The 24,130-nt window shown below is 43.6% G+C and overlaps 1 protein-coding gene across 4 annotated transcripts in view; it reads left to right on the top strand.

Moving 5' to 3' along the window:
* Nucleotides 1–24,130, top strand: part of LOC110506476 (myotubularin-related protein 13) — a 150,985-nt gene that overhangs the window by 63,620 nt on the left and 63,235 nt on the right. For all 4 annotated transcript variants that reach the window (XM_090222256.1, XM_090222255.1, XM_090222254.1 and 1 more), the window contains exons 3-9: nt 7,125–7,262; nt 14,008–14,130; nt 14,818–14,928; nt 16,432–16,537; nt 22,782–22,914; nt 23,387–23,495; nt 23,901–24,014. In XM_090222256.1, the coding sequence (XP_090078382.1) occupies nt 7,125–7,262; nt 14,008–14,130; nt 14,818–14,928; nt 16,432–16,537; nt 22,782–22,914; nt 23,387–23,495; nt 23,901–24,014 (834 nt within the window). The remainder of the gene's footprint in view (nt 1–7,124; nt 7,263–14,007; nt 14,131–14,817; nt 14,929–16,431; nt 16,538–22,781; nt 22,915–23,386; nt 23,496–23,900; nt 24,015–24,130) is intronic.

Genomic DNA, 24,130 nt, shown 5'->3' with positions numbered 1-24,130 from the left:
CCTTCCTCACTGCCCAGCTCCATGGTGGCTCTCCCCTGCCAGTCACCGCCTCTGTTTTACGTGGAGCGGTGGAAATGTGCTAGACCGCAAGACCAAAATGCCTGCGGACATACCTGAGATTCCTCTCGCAGTGCTAAGAGATGTCCTAATTTGTCTGGAATGTCCGTTCTCTTGACATGACCCACCTGTAAATCACGGTGTCTTGTCCCACACCTTCTCTCTGCCTCCACTCTGTATGAGAGGTCCACGGGTGAAACCACGACACCCAGACATTTTACTCAAACCATTCCCCTTGTCACAAGAGCTTCTTTGCAGAGACCATTGTTGGGTGAAGTTCACTAGTGGCACTGCAGTGGAGACCTATGTTTCGGGGCTCCCTGTTGTCATAGCAAAAGCAGTCCATACTGACCTAGTGATTGAGGGCAGGGCAGGAGACATATTCGAGCTGGATTGATCCTGAGGATAGACCAAGGCCGATTAATGACAACTGCTTTAGCATGAGGTGCTAACCCCAGCTCTTGTGCCTAACCAGCTAACAGTGCTATATGATAGACAGCTATAAATGCTGTATTGTTGACTTATCTGAAAGAGCAGCATTTAAGAGCAGCATGTCATGACAGTCCTGTATTGCCATTAAAATGCCATTAAAATGAAGTATGAAACGGCACCCGTCCTTGACCCTGTCTGTGAGGCCATGTCTTTCTCCAATGCCAGGTCATTGACCTCCCACAGCCCTCATCCTGTGTGGCGGGCAGAGTGCAGTACCATAGACCCAGAGCCCTGGATAGGCAGTCAGCTGGAAAACTAAAGGCCAGTGTCCCCTGTGTAATGCACTGCCATTGTCTTGGTGTGTTTTTCCAGTTGCACTTTTCACACTATCAGGGATATAGCATAACACACAGACTGTCTTCCTGGTCTGGAGTGGTACAACAACAGTAGAAAGTGCTACTGGTCCGCGTGAGGGGTGTATAACTCTGCGAGCCAGTCATATGAAGTTTGGGGGGCCTCACTGTTTTTTCAGGTGAAAAACAAGCGGAGATCTAAAAACAGGCAGAAGAAAGGCCACGGTTGGAGGGTGGCTTAGTGACAGCGATAGGGAGAGAGGAGTGGGCCTGGGCCCGGCAGGAAGCACCTGTCCCTGGGACATTATCACAGGGCTCCACAGGCAGGGGCTCCACAGGCTGACGCATAAGCACATTGTGTTTCTCTACAGTCCAGGACAAAGCTGTTTACCCTCTGCTGTACCCTCATCAAACACACTGTACTCTTCAAATGGGCCGACCTGTTGTTTTTGTATTTTCTTTGCTTCGCACAACTGCATAGAATGCGGTTTTACTTATTGTAAACAGCACTGCACAAACTAATAACTATATAATGATGAGTAAATTCTTCAAGTGCGGTAATGCTCTTGAAAGTTAACTATACGTGTCATGAATGTGTAACTCAGTGTGTTAATTAATATGTTACAAACCAATGAATGGGGGCCTCACAGGTCAGAGAGCAGGGTACAGCGCTCCACCTGTAGGCCACCGCCATCTACTGTGTGTGTGTGTGTGTGGGAGAGTGTGTGAGGATGCAGCATAACAATAGAGGTAGAGTAATGTCAGGTTTGGATTATGATGGCAAAGCCCTGCTCTTATCCCGCCAGCGGCAGCCTTCGGGAAAATCCTTGGGAGTTTTCTTGGACTGTGGAAGGGGTTTCCAGCACTGAAGAGCATCCATCCCTGCGTTTAATACCGAGTCTTCTCTGAATTTACACTCCATCCGCTTGTCACATGTTGGAAATGCATCTAGTTCTACCCTTGGACCCAAGGAACACGTTTGAAAGATCTTACTAAGGCGACTTTAGTTAACTAGGTTTATTAACCCACTTAGCCTACTTTTTCTGAAATGAAACTCTAATAAAGTTCATATCTGGTCACCAACATTCACCCCTTGGTTTGGGACACCCTTGAGTGTAGTGAATAGCATGTGAGTGCTCAAGGCTGGGTTTGAGAGGTTGCAGTGATTGGAGCAGAATTAAGCTGAAATTAAACTGACAGTAGATTGGTTTAAGAGAAGGAATGCCTAATCCTTTTTCTATTTGCGTTTTAATGCATCTCAGATTGAAATAAGTTACATGTGGTGAACCAGCCGTATGTTTTTAATTTATTGTGTTTTAAAATAAATCTGAAGTATTTACCCCCAAGTGAAGAAATCTTCCCATGAGACTTTGAATGTGAGGAACTCTGCAGAGCTGTCTGTATTTTCATATTATTCTAGCACAACAAATTACATTACATCCCCCCCATACACTTTTAGAAATGATCGAAATATGGACCCTGAAATTCTCCACGTTGTTTGCGTTGCAGTTTTAGACATCGACTTCCTAGCTTATTACTCTCTTCCCCCATCTTCCTGGCCTAGGCTGTCTGTTGAATTATTGCGGTCCTTTATGACCAGCTAAAAATATCCATCTCTGAAATGAACCATATGTTCCGGGTTGCATAACAGATCACAGGGAACCACAGAGCTGTGGGGACCGAGGGAAATAAGGATGGATGTGAGATGCCAGTTGTCGGCAGTCGTCCGCTGTGTGATGGAGCTCTCCAGTCAGACCAGTTGGCCTACAGTACATCACAGGGCTGCCTGCGCTCTACTTTCCACTTTGCACTCTGGTACCTGTGGTTTGAAGCTGGCTAACTTTGTTTTGTTGTTTGTGTCACGCTGACCCTGAAGATGTTCTCAGGAAGTGTCGTCTGTGTGCCTCCTGTTTGCTGGGCTTCCTCCTGGCCTCCTATGAAGATAGCCTCCATCTCAGCTCAAGACTTCCTACCATGTGGCTGCTCTGTGTTGCCCCGGCTGCTGGGGAAACTCAAATAGCCCTGGCACATGTTTGGAGTTCAGCTCTGTCCACTGTCCTGTCCATCCTCCAGAGTTGATAAAGCAGCAGATGTCTAGGCCGGCCAGGTTGCAGCCCGGTAATGACCCGCTCACCCCCTGCCAACCCCGCCACCTCAGACACCACTTTCCTGCAAGTCATTGTCTTGTCTTCCTGAGAAACAGGCCCTTGAAGTGAAGCGGAAAGAGAGAGAGGAGGATAAGATGGACCTCGAAGATGGAGAGGGAGGGAGCAAGGGAGGGGAGCGTACACAACACAACACATCTGTTGTCGTGTTTTTGTCCTGACCACAAAGTCTTGGCAATCACTTTGCTTTCAGACTGTGTCAGCACTTCACTGGCATCGGTTGGATGCACTTTGTTTTGGAGACTTTGTTTTGTGTTCATGCAGCATTGCGGTATTACTGTTACTACGTTTGAGTAGGCACGTCTGAATGGGATGTTGTCCTTCATTACAAATACCTTGTTGCCTTGCAACCTTTCCACTGTGCATGATTCACCTACCTAGTCAGCCACTCTTTCTGGAGAATATAACTTAATGTGTTCGGTCAACAAAGTCTCCTCAAAGGCTTTAATTCAGACAAAGTCTGATCTCAATAGCTGTTGCTCTTGTGTAGTATTCTCATTCATCAGAACCGACCAGATAAACCCGGGTTAAATCTAATGCGACATACTGTAGAGAGAATGTTGTGTTGGAGAGATTCCACCCTGGGAATGCTCTTCATTCCTGTCGGAGGAGTTGGGAAAGTGTTTTCCCATCAACGTGTCCTTTTTCCAGTTCCAGACGTCCTTCTCTTTCACCCAGCTCAGTCTTGCATCACATTTGTTAATGCTCAGAAGGGAGGAGACATCTACATTTTATTACCATACAGAGGAACTGAAGAGTGCATTTGATGTTTGTTTGTTTGGCTATGTCATTTTGGAACTGATCAACTTAGGAAATCAAACTATGAAACCAGTATTTTTTTTAATCTGAATTTGTGGTGTGGCGATGTACCATTTCATACCATGTCATAAGCCTATATTAACTCCATTCCCCATTTTTCAACTGGAGGACACCAGTAAATGGTTGCATCAGATTTCTTTCTAGTGGAGTCTTGTAAAGACTGCCCAGTGTGTGTGTCCCTGACTGACGGTCTGGAGTTTCAGCCCCAGTGCCCACAGCATAGCTGTTTGTTTGTCCCCTGGGCAGTTATTACAGCGGCATACTGTACATTTTCACAGTATTAGAATACAGCTCTGACCACAAACTAGGCTTCAGTTCAGTGGGACTGTTCCCCATGCTTTTCTGTGCCGATTCTTAGCAGGTCAAGTTGCAGATCTAGTGTCGCTATCTGAAAGGGTGGACTAGGGGGGAGCCACGCCACACAGAGCCACATGATGCAGAGAGCTCAGTCGGTGGCAGGGCAACAATGTGCTAAAGGACAAAGATCCCAGAGTCGGTTAGCCAATGAGTTCCATTGTCACTTGACTGTGGTCTAATTTGAGACCAGGGACTGTCCTCGCCGTGACTCAGCGTGTGTGTGTACGTGTGTGTCTCTGTTCACCATGCATATATATGGGCTACATGGGTGTGTAAGTGTAGTCGTGTACGTTTACACCATGCGTATGTGTTTATTCTTGTACTGTATGTTTCTTGACAAGCCACGCACCTGTTGCACTGCAGTGAACATATTTTGCTTGATCTCTCCAAACAGTCTGCTGGTACTGTGTGTGTCAGTCACAGCTGGCGGCAGGCAGGGGCTCCCTGGAGCTGCTACCTGGAGTGGTGCCTAGAATCACTGCTTTGCTCCCTCTGTGTGTGTGTGTGTGTGTCTGGCAGATAGGCCCTCACACAGCAGGAGAGACAACACGTTCAGGGCATGCTTGGATGCACTTCCTACTATGGGATGATTGACAGTAGAGTAAGTTTTCAGCTCCTTTCAGTTTGACAGACAGCTACTGGTCCTTGGACTTATTTTTGTTGTGTGTCTCTCATGCAAGTCCTCCTCCTCCCTGTCCTCTGGTTAATATAATAATATAATGTAATTTACAGTGCCATTAAGCAGGTGCTTTTATTCAAAGTGACTTAGTCATGCATGCATACTTTTTACCTTTGGTTGGTCCCAGGAATCGAACCCACTAGTCCTCATCTACTCTGCTTTTTCTTCAATTTCCCCCTTCTCCTCATTCCACCTCTCTCCACCTGTATGACTGGTGCTGATATTAGTGTATCAGGTTAGCATCTCCGGTGTTGTGACTAAAGTCCCTGTCAGTCAACTCTTACTCAGTCGGTTGTTCTCTATTCAGTCTTCTTAGTAAGCCTAGCTACTTGAGTCTAAGCTAATATTTGCAGAAAGAGAAATCCTTCAAAACATGATTGCTTTCCAGTCAGTCACTGGCACGTGAAGAGGGATAGGATATCTTCATTGGTGTTATTTAGTAGACTGTCTGGCTGTTATTCAGCCTACCTAAGGCACCGGGCACGTGGAGGGGGGGTAGAAGTAAACTGTGGACCCAATGAAGTGTCTTTGAACCCAGTCCAGAGCCTCTCCTCAGACCTCCGTGGTAGCGTGAGCATAACAACTTTGCAGAAGATGGCCATTGGTATTGTTTAAGTAAAACAAGACCCCCTTCCTCCTCACACACACACACACACACACACACACACACACACACACACACACACACACACACAAGTCCTCTGCTTCCATCCCCCATTTTGGCGTATCTCTGCTTATCTCCCAAGGAATGCGGTCTGAAAGCTGTTTATCTCCTTTCCGACAGTGATTAATGACATATACTTTGAATATTTTTGGATGTGTTCACAGTTATCTGCAATTGTCCTTGGGTCCTGTCTGGGCCCTGGCCCAGTATGTATGACACTCCCCCACAATGCAGCTTTTCCAGATTTCCTGCTGTCAATTGTGTCTGTTGGTGGAAGGTGGCATCCTGGTTCAAGCCCCCGGGCGTCAAGCACAGCTCCCTCTCTCTCTTTCTCTCTCTTCCTCTCTCTCTCATCCTGTCTTACACCACCCACCCACCTTCTCTTTTCATTTGATTTTCTCTCCGTCCATCCATCTATCCATCCTCTCTTCCCCCCCTGCTCCTCTCTCCTCTCCCTCCGTCAGTCCACTGTTCTTCCAGGAGCAGTCTACACACTGTCCCACAGCCAGGCCAGCTCGGCCTCCAGCACAAACACACAATATTTACTCACTCTGGCTGCCTGCCTGCCTCTCACATGCTGCTCTCGACACTCCATCATCCTCATCATTTCTCTGTTTTCCTCTTAGGTCTGTATGCTTTTTGTCCTCACACCTCTTTTCTATCCCTCTGCACTCCTCTTCTTTCAATCTTCCCATATCCCCCCCCCTCTGTCCCCTCTCCCTTTCTCTTGCTCACCAGTACTTCATGTTCCCATTAGATTGCATATATTTTCTGCTGTGTCATTTCTAATGTTTATAAATCAAGTTGAGATGGTTCAGTAGTGGAGTAAAAGTTAAAACAACATGATCCCAAACTGATACGTTTTATCCCAGAAAAAGGAAGAAGTGGTGCATTTTTTTATGACATGGGGTTTTATGTCAATTAGTCATTATCTTGTTTATGTTTTAATGATAACATGGGATTTCCTGCTTGAACAACCAGAGTTGGCTTAAGTATCCACTATTACATTCTTCATGTTAATCCCAGTGTTATCCAATACAATCCTACTTTTGTCATGTTCATCTTATCCTAAACGTTTTTATGCTTATCCAACTGAGTACATAGCAGCCTACTGTTTCACAGTAAAAGTCATTACTTTTGGTTTCAGTACCTTTTTGTCATACTTTTCTTTCTGCCTAGAACCAGACTGATATCAAACCCCTCTGACGAGCAGTGAGGAACGTGAACCAGTGCCATTTCCCTCTCTGTGGTGAGAGTATTCAGCAGTAGCACTAATGCACTGAAACAGGACATCCTGTGCATCCTCTCCACAATGGCGTCAATGGCCTCCTAACTAACGTAATACCTTCCTATTCACACTGAAGGGTTACCAGCAGCGGCTCTCCTGGGGACACCGGCTAGAATACGGCCTCCGCTCTCAACACAACAACACTGGCTTCCAGTAACCACTCTGGAAAAGCCACTGGGTGTCTTGTACTCTGCCTGCCCTGTACTCTGTCTGTGCCCATTTCATCTGCACCTGAGGGCAGACTGTGTTCCTGTTTAGAGTTCCAGTACAGGTGCTCATGCATGTGTGTTATACTTTGTGTTTTTTCCAGTTCTGCCAGCCAGGAGGATGGAGGCTGTCCCGAGAGAGGAAAGCTCCCACCTTCTTCACGGTGGTGTTGACGGACATCGACTCAGATAGACACTACTGCTCCTGCCTCACCTTCTACGAAGCAGAGGTCAACCTGCAGGTGAGATGGCCTATTGTACTCCTCAACCCCCAACCCCCCTACATGCATATCTTAGTGTTATAGCCAAAGCCACTTACAAGGGCATTATGTAAAATATTATAGCAAATCTAATGTATATCTCTTACAGCTTACCCATAGTTGCCCTATTCAAAGCAATCCGTTATACCGTGCCTTGCAAAGGTATTCATCCCCATTGGTATTTTTTGTATTTTGTGGTATTACAACCTGTAATTTAAATTGATTTTTATTTGGATTTTATGTAATGGACATACACAAAATAGTCCAATTTGGTGAAGTGAAATTAAAAAAATAACTTGTTTAAAATTAAAACATTAAAAACTGAAAAGTGGTGCATGCTAATGTATTCACCCCCTTTGCTATGAAGCCCCTAAATAAGATCTGGTGCCATCAATTACCTTCAGAAGTCACATAATTAGTTACATAAAGTCCACCTGTGTGCAATCTAAGTGTCACATGATCGGTCACATGAGCTCAGTATATATACACCTGTTCTGAAAGGCCCCAGAGTCTGCAACACCACTAAGCAAGGGGCACCACCAAGCAAGCGGCACCATGAAGACCAAGGAGCTCTCCAAACAGGTCATGGACAAAGTTGTGGACAAGTACAGATCAGGGTTGGGCTATAAAAAAATATCTGAAACTTTGAACATCCCATGGAGCACCATTAAATCCATTATTAAAAAATTTAAAGAATATGGCACCACAACGAACCTGCCAAGAGAGGGCCGCCCACCTAAACTCACGGACCAGGCAAGGAGGGCATTAATCAGAGAGGAAACAAAGTGACCAAAGATAATCCGATCTCCGCTGTGGAGCTCCTTCAGGGTTATCTGTCCATAGGACCACTTTAAGCCGTATACTCCACAGAGCTGGACTTTATGGAAGAGTGGTCAGAAAAAAGCCATTGCTTAAAGAAAAAAATAAGCAAACACGTTTGGTGTTCGCCAAAAGGAAGAGGGTACTCTAGTCAGATGAGACTAAAATTTAGCTTTTTGGCCATCAAGGAAAACGCTTTGTCTGGCGCAAACCCAACACCTCTCATCACCCCGAGAACACCATCCCCAGTGAAACATGGTGGTGACAGCATTATGCTGTGGGGATGTTTTTCATCAGCTGGGAAACTGGTCAGAATTGAAGGAATGATGGATGGCGCTAAATACAGGGAAATTCTTGAGGGAAACCTGTTTTGGTCTTCCAGAGATTTGAGACTGGGACAGAGGTTCACCTTCCAGCAGGACAATAACACTTAGCATATTGCTAAAGCAAAACTCAAATGGTTTAAGGGGAAACATTGAAATGTCTTTGAATGGCCTCGTTAAAGCCCAGACCTCAATCCAATTGAGAATCTGTGGCATGTTGTGTAAATCAAATGATACAACCCCCCCAAAAAATCTATTTTTAATTCCAGGTTGTAAGGCAACAAAATAGGGAAAATGCCAAGGGGTGTGAATACTTTCGCAAGCCACTGTACGTATGGTTTGACATTTGGTGTTTTTTCATGCCTTTTAAACTCTTACACACATGCTGAATAGGACTACGTCCTGCAGGTCCTGTTTAGGATCTGGGTCATAAGGGCAAAATAAGTGAACCACGCTATGGCAGATAGTGCCTACTGCCTCGGCTGGCAGCATGATGCTTCTCTTGATAAGCAGTTCATTTCTTTATCATTTCCAGCTACTCTCTCTCTCTGGATGAATACTTGATTCCGAGCATCCAGCAGGGGCTATTTGTTAATTCTTGGGATTTTTTTTATATTTTTCATTGTGTTGTAAATGTTTTGTTTTTGACATGTTTTCTTGCATGGCACATTTTTGTACTATTAGGAATGTGTCACGGCATGATGTGTTCCAGAACATCCAGAAAATAACAGCATTCCGGATGAATTGCGATGAATTTAACAACACTTCACACACTGAAGTTTAGTGTGATGGGACAAAAGACGTATCCAATGAGCTGACATCTCATCCCCTCTAGCACTGGCTCTTGGATGCACCCATCCTCATATGAATTCAGTTCTGTCTTTGATGTTTTTTCTTCCGCACAAGTTGACAAACCCCTGAAATAAACTATTGGAACGACCGCAATCCTCTCAAGGTTTGCCCTGATACATTACACAGAATGCCTGGCTGGATGTCTAATTGTGTTTAAGAATATGACTCCTTACAATGGCCTGACATCACCCTCCAGACGGTCTCTGAAGTGCTGCATTTTGTCACAAGAACAGGACATGTCCCCTGCCTCTTATAAAACACATGACAATCATGGCCATTAGTCACATTCTTCGAAAATCTGACATTCTTCGAAAGGCCCCATTCTTCTGACCATTAGTCATGTTTATTCAAGGAGTCTTCTAAAAAAGGGAATTGAAATCTGATCATATCCTCTTACGTAAATTCCGGTGGAATTCTAACCTTTATTATTACACAGTGTACTGTATGAATCAGACCAATTTACACAAACATCCCTTGTTGTGCCTGGATGCAGAACCACTGATTTTCCATGTGGGTTTCAAACAAAGCCTTGGCCTGACAAGGTATAAACCACCACATCCTTCATTAAATACGTGGGATAACGGCTAGGTTAGCTGTGACTGGGTCTCTAGCCGGGCCTGGTCTATGCCTGGGCTGGATGGTCACGTAACCGACCCTGCAATAGTCTGACTACTTCCCCTGTCAGGCGCTGTTCGGTGATGTCCTGCAGCTGTCCACTCTGCTCACGCCCCCACCCCCCCGGAGGACTCTGGACCCTCTCCTCCATGTCCAGACTTTAATCATCCCTTATTTGTTTTCTGTCCTCCTCACACGCCGGCCGGTCTACTGAGGGAGAAGAGGCGAAGGCCACCCATAACGATCAGTGCAGTGTCATCGCAGACTTTAATACAGGATCATTAAAGGTCTTTATTACAGGGCTAAATGTGGCTGGTCACCTCACTGCCTCTTCATCATGGCCCCACCTCTCTGTTTTGGTTTGATTTCTTTCCAGGAACTGTTCCCAGACCCCTTTTGTTCACTTGGTAATGGCTCAGATAAGGATAAGAGTTTGGATCACACACTGGACAGATGTGGGGCTGGTTTCTCACTGTGTAGGTGACTGTTGCTGCATCTTATGGTTTAGGGACCAGCTTGATATAGTATACCATCCACTGCAAAGGTTTGCACCAGAGCCAGGACCTATGTTCTCAATATTCACATTTACACTGTTAACAAGGTTAGCAAGATGCTAACGCAGTTTGAAGTAGTGTTGCACGGTATCGAGGTAATACCACAGTACCAAAGCATCATGATGGCAACATTTTAGAATACCGTACTACCGTTTCATATGATACTACAAAAATTATCAAATGTTTATGAAGTCAGTTTTGTTTAGACATTCCGTTGAATTTAAGCAATGCTAGTCTCTTGTATGCGCAGGTGCAATAATGTCCACTTCACGTTCATGCGCACATCACCTGTGGCAGCTGTAATCGGCCAGCCACATCCCCTTCCAGCCATCACTCACCTGCTTCTCTCCTCTCCGTCCGCTCTTCCTGCTCATCTATTCCTCCGTCTGTTTAAAAAACTATAATTTAGCTTTGATGGCGAGGGGGGATGCAGACCCGGATCAGTCTGCTGTTGTTACATCTACAGTAGCGAAGAGCACAGGCCAGTCTGATAGGCTTTGAAAGTTCACTGTCACGCAGCAGGAACAGAGAGTAGAAACGGCTTTGTAACAGTCGCGTTTGCAGTTTTACAGCAAAGAAAGCGGCTCTTACCGGACCAGCCTTTTTTCCTTCCTGCACTATTTTGCGCTCATTTCATTCTCATTTCACAAACCATATCGCGGCCGTTTTAAACTAATCCCAGGCCGCTAATTATTGTTTTGATAACAATGTTTTTCAGTCCTATTACCTAGCTAGCTTAACGACCTGGTAACTTGACAGTAGGTTAAGGCAAATTTGATTGGCCCAGGAAGAAAAAGGGTCTGCTTCAAAAGTAGGATCTCTCTTTCTGGTGCTCCTTACATTTTTTATTTTTTTTACCTTTATTTAACTAGGCAAGTCAGTTCAGGGGCAGAACGACAGATTTGTACCTTGTCAGCTCGGGGGTTTGAACTTGCAACCTTCCGGTTATTAGTCCAACGCTCTAACCACTAGGCTACCCTGCCACCCCATTCTGTTTTGGTGCCTAACATTTTTAAAGTGTGGAGCCATGTGTTTGTGGGAGAGCGAGTGGTGTGTTTGAGGGAGACCGAGAGAGTAGTGTGTACATGTTTGTGGGAGAGCGAGAGTTGTGGTGTGTGTGTTTGAGGGAGACAGAGAGAGAGCAGTGTGTACATGTGTGTGGGAGAGAGAGAGTGTGGTTTGTGTTTGAGGGAGACCGAGGGAGTGTGTGTGTGTGTGTGTCTTGTCTGTTAACTGAAGAGTAAAGGTTTCATGCAGTGTTTTCCCCTTACTGCCACAATGACATGCAGATCATTATGCATGTATATTCCTTCCTCCCATTCCTCCAGCCAAATCACAGCTAGACCTTTGAAAATATGAGGAACTTAGCCATTCTATGCAGTAGACAGTGAACAGTGAGAATTTAAATGCAATATTTGTTTTATTTAGTAGAAGTGTGAATATCAGTGACAGGTTTTTTTGTACCACAGGCATTACGTTTACAAAACGTGAAGAATTGTCGGGGGACGGGTCGAACAGGATGCAAGGCCAATCAGAATTCTCTGTGCTGTCATGATACTTGGCCTGGTATCTTATCGTTAGTGAAATGTTGGTATCGTGACAACACTAGTTTGAGGTGCCTTGTGTTTTGTCAAATACACCTAACTTGGTTAGTACAGTATATTGGGCCTAGTCTGCAAAGCATTTTACTGAAAAGGGCACACATGGTTTTCGTAGACCCTTGTAAGCCAGCATACGTTTTTTTTAATTACTTTTTTTATTTATGTGGGCATTATCATGAGCCTTACCCTGTTGTGTTTAAACCAGCCTGGCTTTATTCTGTGATTGGATTCGAGAGGCAGATATGTATTTTTGCCGATAATTGAACCAAATCCTCAGAATGCTGTAGAAATGTGTTTCTCGTCTGACGGGATATTTAGATCCTGTGTCCCCTGCTTGGAGCATGCCAGAGCTCTTGTGGCATGTTTTCACTGTCTGAAGGAATATATGTGATTCTGATAAAAGGTTTAGCCAGGAACGAGCCCTGTGAGGCTGCTATGCTGCTATCTCTGTAAACTGGTAGGACTGACGGCTCCTGGTATGGGACAATTGGAACCAGATTGAGACGAGACCACTGAGACTTGACCTCTGTGTCCCAGTGGAGCACTTTGGGAAGGAGTGGGGAGGTATCTTTGTTCAAATCATTCACCTTAATGACTTAGCCCATATGCTGTTAGTTTAACATGATCACTCAATTGCTATTTATAGTACATTACGCCATGTCCTTCCAACCCAAATGTCTGCATCGTATTTTGGCTAGGTTCTGAATGATTAATATCCTACAGGTAGGCCTAGGTCTATCTCCAGTGTGGTTACTGGATCAGAGGTGTCGGAGGTCGAGCAGCTTTTGCTTGAATTATCTTTGGTTCTCTGTTATGGGAGAAAAACATAGTTGAATACTTAGAACTCAGGCTTCAGGGGGTTTATTACGGCTATTTCTATACTGATTACATCTTGTGACTCGGTTTTGTAGGAAATGTCATTTGAATTTCAAACCTCCCGTTCTGGGTTTGTAGCCGTAGTTTAGAATAATCTCCAAACCACAAAAGATTATTCCTCAACTCAGGGAACCAAAGTTATGACGTTGTAGTCTTTAAAATAAATACCCTATTTTGTGAAGAAACAACTGAACAGATGAGAAATCAGTATGGGTAAAGTCCAGGCTGGACGTAGCCTATTCATACTCTGTTGTTAGTGTTTTCACAACTATTTTAGTAAACCGAGGAATGTGACTTGATGCATAGTTGACTTGATTTCTTGTACTGTACATATCATGCTGATTTATGGTTGGCCTTTTGTCAGTATGTGACTCTGGAGGGGAAATGACACTCCTCTCTTAAGCTCCTGGGTTTCGTCTCCATGAAAATAATGTTTTATGATCTATTTTTTGGGGCTTAGTAATCTTTTATGAACCCCATGGTGATTTGAAGAATATCCTTGTTGCTCTTTCAACTCCTCAAATGTGATGAGTATCTGTTTTACTGGGTACTACACATTGGAGAGGATTTTTTACAACTCAAATCTGTATCCCATTGCAGAGGAAACACAGGATTTTGAGTTTTTTGTGCATGAAAAGGTTGCAAACACAGGATTTTGAGTTTTTTGTAACCGAAAGGTTGCAAGTTCGAATCCCCAAGCTGACAAGGTACAAATCTGTTGTTCTGCCCCTGAACCGGTAGTTAACCCACTGTTCCTAGGCCGTCATTGAAAATAAGAATTTGTTCTTAACTGACTTGCCTAGTTAAATAAGGTAAAATGAAAATAAATAAATCAGAATTATCGAGGAGGGGGTGGCACTTGCATGTTTCCAAACATAGGCTACAGTATGTAATGTACTGTATAATGTACAGTAGATAACACTAGACCCACCCTCAGCGGGTTAGCAGGAAAATGTTTTTTCCGTCCCTGCTCAGGCGTTTCTTTCACGCCTGCTATGTTAGGTTACACTGCACAGGGTCTTAACTCACCCCCATATCACTGTTGAACTCTCCCACTTGAATAACTTCTTCTGTTTTGCTGTTTCAGGGAACAAAGACCACCGATGCAGATGAGGATGAGGAAGAGGATGGCTTGATCCAGCCCGCTCAAGTCTTTGCACCAAAAAGTCTCATTCTGGTCTCCAGGCTCGATTATCCTGAAATATTCCGGGTAACATAATATCTGATTAATTCCTGACTAAAATAGGTTCCTTTCAAAATGTCAGATGACCATGCATAGTGGTCATTTCAGTTTTTGCGGGTTTATTTGCTATCTATAGTTGACCTGGCCAGGAACATTCTTGGTCCTATTCATGAGGTTCGTGACTGTTCACTTTACTTATCTAATTAGCATTGGCATGATATACAGTAGTCAATGCACTAATTTCTGCGCTATCGATTGTCTCATGATGGTGATAGAATGCATCATGTTGGATCCTGTGTGCGAAGAATGAACATATTGGCTCTATAGAGTGAATTCTGCAAGTACTCAAGGCCAGGATATCCAGCCAATCCCTCACTGAAGAACAGAGTGGGTCTTAGCGGATCTCTCCTGTCCCTAGGCACTCCACTGAACCACTATGATCTTCAACTTTGGCATTCAAATGTCTCCGACACAAATATTATTTTAGCGTTTATTTTTTAGCTTTGCTCTGCCCAGGTATTTGCCATTAAACCACACGTCAGCTGAATATTATACTATACATCTGATTGTATTAGATAACGAATTCCAACACAGTGTCTTTAATTGTCCATTTAGGCACAAAACTGTGATTGGGTGTATGTATCTTGCGATACATCTGTATGTGAGTGTGCTGATTGACCTGGTTGTGTGTCTGTCTCCTCCTGACCTCCCCAGGGCTGCTTGGGCCTGATCTACACGGTGTACGTCGACAGCCTGCCGTTCCCCCTGGAGGGGCTGGTTTCCAACCTCTTCACGTGCATGGTTCCTGTGGCTGGCGGCTCCCAGGTAAACAGGCATTACTAAAGCAAACAATTCCTCAAATACCTCCATCTCTCAACCCTTCTGGCCTGCTCTCCACAGAGGCACGAATCCACCCAAGACTAGGGGTCAGTCTGGGTTAATATTGCTGCTAGACCCACACAAGGTGCTTGGTTACCCACTGACGGCCTGATGCTTATTATAGTTTGTCTCCTACAAGTAGAGTGTGAGTGAGGAAGGACGTTTTTGCCCATGTGCGTTTGCTTTCCATTCAATCATGCATTCCTCATCTAGATGGTGCCATAGATTGCTGTACCACCGCGCGCAGAAATGTCCTCATAATACTATTTTGTTTTTCTAGCTGCTCTTCTGATGACATTACTTAGTGAAGCTAGGGTAGAAAAAAAACAAAGTAGGGGGCCTGTTTTTATATTTTCACATCTCACTAGGTTATTAAAAACCACATCTGAAGCTGTCCTACAGTATAACCAAAACCCTACACTGGTCTGCTCCCTTAAAGTCTAGACAATAGTGATCAATGTGGCTTTAAAAAACGGGACAATATTTCATCTGTGTTTGTAAAGGGGAAGGAATGTGACCCATGGTTAAGTTCACATCCTGAACCTTAGTGTAATTTGAGTGTTTTTGATGTAATTTACCAACCAACACATGCCAGTGTTCCTCCTCAAACTATCGCCGCTCCCCGCAGAGCCAAGGGCTTTCGGCTGTAGTGACACAACATGAGTTAGAAACCTCAGGAGTGGAACAAACTCATCCTTCAACAGACTGTCAAACATGAAGGAATGTCATGAATCAGGGAACAGAGTTGTTCTCTAGCTGGTTCAAACTCAGTTGAAAATAACAGAAAGGCTATGCTCCCAATTAAGACCTTCATTGACCATGTTTCAATCCACTAGGATCTTCTTCAGGTTAAAAGCCAAGCTCCGTTGAACCACTGTCTGTCTCCCTATCATGTTCAACATTGGTTTAGCTGAATTAGACGTACTGATTGCGTTCACGCGAACACACTGTTTCCACTGTGCGCTTACTTCTCTACCCTCAGCCACACTGGATACAGCGACGGATGCTGCTGTCCCTATTGGTTTGCAGAGGCGTTGTGCCGTGCCAGTGAAATTTAGGTTAACATGCAATTGAGGTTTCTCCCATTGCCGCCGGACTGACTCAAAAGGCTAATTCAGTCATGCAGCTGCGATGTCCATCGGGTTCAACAACACGTGTTTTATTCATTTTTCTGGGAGATCGTCAAAAAAACTCACACAGTGGATCCCTTAACTGCCATTGTACTGTCATTTCTCCCTTGCGTATATGACCTTTGGCCTTGTTTTGAGTTACAGTCTTGTTCAGTTTCCTAATGATATATACATTACCATGAAAACATGTTTTGATGTCTGTTGAAAAAAAATGTCTGTCTCTGAAACTGTTGTACAGTCTTGTCTAGTTCTATGATAGACCCATCCAATGGTTTTTCATATAACCTATGACTTTTCACTTTGGTGTTTTTCCCCACAGAAATTGTTTTCCCTGGGAGCTGGCGACCGACAGCTAATCCAAACCCCTCTGAATGACAACCTGCCTGTTACATGCAAGAGTGTGGCCCTGCTCTTCCAGCAACTTGGTATGTCACTGGGCTTCTGCTTCCTCATTACTACACTACAGTACCACCAGTCAAACCCAAACTCCATGAACTCGACTCCACTTTATGGCACCATCATGTTCCTTCCGTTATTTCCAGTCTGGTCTGCATCGGGTCTACTTAGTTGCAGTACAGTAGCTCTATGCTGCTCTGCCTGTTGGTCACGTACAGTCACAGTATACACAGCTCACATTGTAATTTAGCTTATGCTTCCTGGTAACATGCTTACGCGGGTCGGCTCAAATAACCTGACAGCTGAATACGAACTGTAGTACCAGATATTAGGAACATCCCTCTTAATCATATTGTTTGCATCGTTTTCTTTGTTTATTTTAGTAAGTAGCTTAGTTGTATGACAGGTTATCCGGTATTGATCCTTGATGGTATTAAACCTTTTTAGGTTCAACTCCAACATTAAGAGGTTTAGAGTTACTACGCGGACGATCACATGGTTATGAATAAAGCATCTGTCCAAATCACAATTTTAAACTCTCAAACTGAATAGCCACTAAGCAGTTGGGTTAGATGCTGTAGAAATGAACATGTGCAGTGCCTTCAGGAAGTATTCACACCCCTTGACTTTTTCCACATTTTGTTGTGTTACAGCTTGAATTTAAAATTGATCAAATGTAGATTTTTTGGGGTCACTGGCCTACCTACACACAATACCCCATAATATCAAAGTGGATTTAAAAAAAAAAAAAATATTTATGTTTTCAAATAAATAAAAAATGAAAAGCTGAAATGTCTTGAGTCAATAAGTATTCAACCATAATATGTTACATAGACTCACTGTTTAACATGATTTCTGAATGTCTACTTCATCTCTGTACCCCACACGTACAATTATCGGTAAGGTCCCTCAGTCGAGCAGTACATTTCAAACACGGATTCTACCACAAAGACCAGGGAGGTTTTCCAATGCCTCGCAAAGAAGGGCACCTATTGGTAGATGGGTAAAAATAAAAACATTGAATACATTGAATATCCCTTTGAGCATGGTGAAGTTATTAATTACACTTTGGATGGGGTGTCAATGCACCCAGTAACTACAAAGATACAGGCGTCCTTCCTAACTCAGTTGCCGGAGAGGAAGGAAACCGTTCAGGGATTTCACCACGAGGCCAATGGTGACTTTAAAACAGTTACAGAGTTGAATGGCTGTGATAGGAGGAAACTGAGGATTGATCAACAACATTGTAGTTACTCCACAATACCAACCTAATTCACAAAGTGAAAAGAAGGAAGCCTGCACAGAGTAAAATATACCAAAACATATGCGTCCTGTTTCCAATAAGGCACAAAAGTAATACTGCAAAAAATGTGTCAAAGCAATTCAATTTTGTCCTGAACGCAAAGTGTTATGTTTGAGGCAATTCCAATGCAACACATTACTGAGTAACACTCTCCATATTTTCAAACATGGTGGTGGCTGCATCATGTTATGGTTGTAATTGTTAAGGACTGGGGAGATTTTCACTGTAAAAAAATGTACGGAATGGAGCTAAGCATAGGCAAATCCTAGAGTAAAACCTGGTTCAGTGTGCTTTCCACCAGACTTTGAGAGATGAATTAACCTTTCAGCAGGACAATAACCTAAAACACAAGGCCAACTATGCACTGGATTTGCTTACCAAGAAGACTGTGAATGTTCCCGAGTTAGTTTTGACTTAAAGCTGCTTGAAGTTGATGGCAAGACCCGAAAATGGTTGTCTAGCATTGATCAACATCTAATTTGACAGAGCTTGAAGAATTTTGAAAATAATAATAGTTAAATCCAGTTTAATCCCACTTTGTATCATCAAAATGTAGAAAAAGTCAATGGGGTGTGAATACTTTCTCAAGGCACTGTATGTATACTCCTTTACTAGGATTTGCGTTAGTCTGTTTTGCATTCTTGTACACATGACATAGCTTTGCTGTGGGTTGGTGGCTTCACGTGGTTACCTTATATTGCCCCAAATTCCTGCTCACTGCATTCGTGCATACACTGGACTCAAGTATGTGGTTCTAATACACACAAATCACTGCAGAAGTCAAGTCTACATTCCAGGGGCTGATGTTGGGGGCGATTTCGTAAATAAGTGAAATCCAATCCAATTTTTCTGATGCTTTTTTTTTGTAATGGGAAATAGGCCCTTATTTAGTGTGATTAGAAGAATGTGTTACAAAACTAAATGGATTATGTTTCTTGTAAGCATTAGGCCCTGAACCCCTTGAGGAATTCAATAATAGTTTGCATGCTCCTTTGTGTTTAATTTGGGGGGGAGGGGGGGCACTTTACCGATACACAAGTGAGCAGGGTCATGTTCAAGTCATGTGTTTGTAGCCAACCTGGATAAACACAGAGATGGCCTGTACCTTGACATTGTCCTCAGCCATGGTTTGTGTCAGTCCTCACCTTCTTTGTTTTTGTTACCAAATACTGCACATGTTATCCAGGAACAGTCCACAAAGCTAATAAAACTGACCCAATTCATACGTCTCTCTCTAAATTTGACATTCCAAAGTTTTGAATTTACCCGGAGTTTGATAGAGGATAGGTCTAAACTCCTCAGGTCTAGACAGCTGTTTTTGGAGTCACAGGAGGACATGGGGCTTGTTATTGTGCAGCTCAGTCCAACCATCAGGAGGAATGTCTCTGTGTGTTGTGATGTGTACAGTAGTGTGTCCATTCCCCTCCATGCTGGATCTGAACATGGCCCCTGTCCCTGACCGATGAAGATGACGGGCAGACAGAGAGGCCTGGGCACCTCATGCCATTGCTGTTTGCTTACAGTACCCTTGTATAGGACTGCATGTAACTCTTAAGAGATGCTCTCTGTCATGTTCTTGGGCTACAGGTGATGTGACCGATGTCCTGTAAGAACTGATCAGTACTGCATGATATCATATGAAGGATAGGCATTCCAACAGCACCAGAAGTGATCAGATCATGCGTCTCGTGTAAGCGAAGCACCTTGCATCTCCCATCCATCACTGTTGTTATACAATGCAGGCTGAGAGTATGTTCTGAGTGCAGAATCAGTGTTCCCCCTATATTAATTTAGCAGGGGCGGGCCGCTGCTGTTAATTTGTTGCCGCCACGTTTTTTGATTTTATCTTTGCCAAGACGCAATTTTAAGATCGGAGTGTGATTAGTTACAATGTTTATTTGTACCAAGTAGCGTTGGGTGCATTTAGAGTCTTGAGATTTTTCAATTAAGTAAATGCAGATGGGCAACCCCATGCTTCAGCCTATTCATTTAAAGGGTCTGTGCAGTTAAAAATGTAATTATCCTTTTTTAAATATATATATTTCCACACTATGAGGTAAAATAACACTCTGAAATTGTGAATATTATGATAATGGCCTTTTATGTAAGAGCTGTTTGGGGGGGGAAATATTCCTGGAATTTCAGCGTCTTCAGGTGGAACTTTTTGGTCCACATGATTACGTCACAATGTGATCTGATTATAATAGACCAATGACTGTTCGTCTAGGTAAGGGGCGGGGCTCGAGAGTCTAGACCATCCTATCAGCCCAATCAGGGCTGTGTATGTAAATACAGTATCGTCAAAATTGTTTCCTAACGTCCAAAGGAGCCTCAGGGATAAAACTTAGAAATATATTTTGGAGTTATTAAATAAAAACACAGTGATTTATTAGACCTACAGTGGTGATTGATTGATTGATTGATTTGTTTTGTTTTACAAAGACTGCATGGGGGCTTTAAAGCCACTATGCTACATCAGTTGAGCTGAAGGTTATTTCAGATGGTGTCAACATTTACATGTTTTATTTTCCTCATTTTTTGGGGTAGAATGTCCTTTCAAAATGTCATCACAAGTGACCTTCTCACATTCGTTCTACCTTTGCTGCCAGAAAAAAATGATAGGGGAAACACTGCGCGTGTTTGAGTATCGTGACGATGCAACCACTGCACAGCCCAAAGGCCGGATCATATGTCAGAACATATTCTCTCATTATTTATAATCTCTCATACTTCCATGATTCTATTTCATGAATCAGCAACATATTTGCTCTCCATGTGGGCTGGCCTGTGTCCTCTTTTCCTCCTCTGCTTGGAGGGTCTATTTTAAAGTCATGTGTTTAGTGTAACATGCTAAATGCATGTGATTCATCATGACCGTCAGTCAAATCTGTAAGAACAAATTATTAAACACAGATTTGAGTTATAACATGAAATACAGTACAACTTACAGTAGTCTACATTGCACCCACCCCCACCCCTTGTGTGATGGACTTTGTCTCTCTCCCAGCCTGTCAGGTACTAAGTTATTCTGTCCACCTTATGACCAAACAAGACCTGGGGGAAAAGGCCCAGACCTAGTGGGTGGTGAGGAAACGTGTAGCATGTCCACGCACAACTGTGTCCAGAGGTCATCCCAGAGGAATGTCCGTCCAACATGTCACACTGCACAGGAAGTGTGGCCCCCAAAGGGATAGAATGGACAGGCCCTGGACAGGCTGCTGGGCTGTTTGTTGTTTGCTGCCTTTGTCTTGGCCCGGTCTGTCTCTTGTTTTTTAGGGTCGGAAATGTGTTGCTGTTTCCCATAGATATGTAAACACCTCAATGGCACTAAACAAGCCAGGCTGCTTACCTCAGGAGGCCATTGTGAAACATAATTGGCTGCCAAGTGCAAAAATGCCAGGTTAGTCCCCTCAGACCTATACACTTCCACACAGGAAGTCATGTTGAGGTGACATAGGCTTGTTACATTCTATGTCGCTGTAAGAGATCCAGGTCAGTCAACAACGGAACAGACAATGTTCATGTTCCCATTCCTGTTTATCAGGGTCTATCTGAGCTGGAGGCAGACACAGATTCAGGGACCTCAGTTTGTTGTGGACTGCAGATATGTCTGCCAGTGTGCCGTTGTCTTTATCTCTGTAATGAGTGATGGATTGGTCTACCACTAGGTTGATAGGAAACAATAACAGGAACTGTAAACTTGAGAATTTGACTGAACTGTCATATTGGAATTTGACATATTATTTATATTGTCTCATAGCGTGTCATTTCCTCTGGCTATTTTTGAGATTGTATTTACTTATCATTAATTATATACACTGTGTGTGTGCAAAACATTAGGAACACCCTTTTGCCCCTCAGAACAGCCTCCATTTGTCAGGGCATCGACTCCACAAGGTGTTGAAAGAGCTCAACAGGGATGCTGGCCCATGTTGACTCCAATGCTTCCCACAGTTGTCAAGTTGGCTGGATATTCTTTGGGTGGTGGACCGTTCTTGATACACACGGGAAACTGTTGAGCTTAAACAACCCTGCAGCATTGCAGTTCTTAACACACTCAAACCGGTGCACCTGGCAACTACTACCATACCCCGTTCAAAGGCACTTAAATATTTTGTCTTGCTCATTCACCCTCTGAATGGCATGCATACACAATCTCTGTGTCTAAAGGTTTAAAAAATCCTTCTTTATACTGTCTACTCCCCTTCATCTACACAGATTGAAATGGGTTTAACAAGTGACATCAATAAGGGATCATAGATTCACCTATTCAGTCTGTCATGGAAAGCCTAATGTTTTGTACGCCTGTGTATAATAAACTCAGCAAAAAAAGAAACTGCCCCTCACTGTAAACTGTGTTTATTTTCACAAACTTAACATGTGTAAATATTTGTATGAACATAACAAGATTCAACAACTGAGACATAAACTGAACAAGTTCCAAAGACATGTGACTGTTCAGGGACACATTATTCCATTTCTGTTAAAGAAGGGGAGGGGTCAAAATCAAAAGTAACAGTCATTATCTGCTGTGGCCACCAGCTGCATTAAGTACTGCAGTGCATCTCCTCATGGACTTCACCAGATTTGCCAGTTCTTGCTGTGAGATGTTACCCCACTCTTCCACCAAGGCACCTGCAAATTCTGCCAAGGCACCTGCCATTCCCCCCAAACATTTCTGGGTGGAATGGCCCTAGCCCTCACCCTCTGATCCAACAGGTTCCAGATGTGTTCAGTGGGATTGAGATCCGGGCTCTTCTGCAAAACAGATCTTTACTCCAATAATTTCAACAAACTAGTCACATATGATTGAAAACACCACATTCTAACACCCCAAAGAAATATAATTTACTGAGTAGTGTTTGCTCAGCTTAGAAATAAAATCCACCCCCAACAGTATGTTTTCTTTTTATCATTTGTCCAAACGAATACCTCATTAATTACACATTCTCTCTACTTTCTTCTGCCAGGAATCCAGAATGTTCTGAGTCTTTTCTGTGCGGTTCTGACCGAACACAAGGTTTTGTTCCATTCTACGAGCTACCAGAGACTAGGGGAGGCGTCGCGTGCCCTGGAGGCACTCATGTTCCCCCTCAAATACAGGTACGTGATTGGCCCGTCAGTCTCCACATTCCCCCATCAGTCCGCATTACACCTCGGCTATTGACACGACTTGCCTTGCACCAAGTATGAATTAAATGATGACGTTTCTTATTATCGTTATTTGTTTGTTTCTCAGTAAAAATTGTTACACTTAGGCTAGCTTTGATTATGAGTCCATTGAAAGTTCAAACATATTAAGATGTTGATGTTGATTGCGTTGCCATCTGACTTTCTGACATTTTGTGACAAAACAGAACAACCCCCCAAAGTGGTCTTGGTTATCTGTTCTCATATGTCTTTAAGATTAATACACTTCCTGTAAGTTGCTCTGGATAAGTGTGTCTGCTAAATGACTGGAATGTAAATGTACTTGAAAGATTATTCTCTGGTTTACTGAGTACCACACGTTGATGTAGAATTTGACCTGGCAAATGGTGTGTTTCCTCACTGTCGTCTCCTGTTTGAAACTCAGTTACCCATACATCCCCATCCTGCCGTCACGGCTGCTAGAGGTGCTGAGCTCACCCACCCCCTTCATCATCGGCGTCCACTCCATGTTCCAGAGCGAGATCCAAGAACTGGTGAGGGATCGTTAGCACCTTCTCCAGACATGAACCACCTCTGACCCTGATTCAATACAGTACACCAGGGAAACACACCTTTATTTAGACTGATTTATTGAAAGCTTGCCCAATATTGCCTATGAATCATGTAGCCTTATATATGAGTCATTGTACATTTTAAGGAAATGTTGAGCTGACATTCCTTATACAGAGAAGTGCCGATTGACACGGCCTCCTGAGTCCCTTAGATTCAGGGAGTTGTGACTCCTCCACTATGTTGGCCAAGAGCCTGTTTTGGCAGGTTTCAGCCTTAGTTTCTCTTATACGCTCTGCCATAGTAATGTAGAATGTGCTCTACAACTAAAATCGGAATATAACTAATTGGAAAGGATTGTTTAGTGATGTGTGTTGTCTGTCTTACAGTTGGACGTTATCATAGCTGATCTGGATGGAGGAACCATAAAGATTCCAGAGTGCATCCACCTGTCCCAGCTCCCTGAACCACTGTTACACACCACACAGACTGCCCTGTCTCTGGTACATACCTGTTACACACCACACAGACTGCCCTGTCTCTGGTACATACCTGTTACACACCACACAGACTGCCCTGTCTCTGGTACATACCTGTTACACACCACACAGACTGCCCT

This window comes from Oncorhynchus mykiss, chromosome 26 (assembly GCF_057628025.1).
Source record: "Oncorhynchus mykiss isolate SJ-2025 chromosome 26, ASM5762802v1, whole genome shotgun sequence".
Taxonomy (NCBI): domain Eukaryota; kingdom Metazoa; phylum Chordata; class Actinopteri; order Salmoniformes; family Salmonidae; genus Oncorhynchus; species Oncorhynchus mykiss.
Note: the sequence above shows the minus strand (reverse complement) of the source record. Positions and strands in the feature narration are given on the sequence as shown.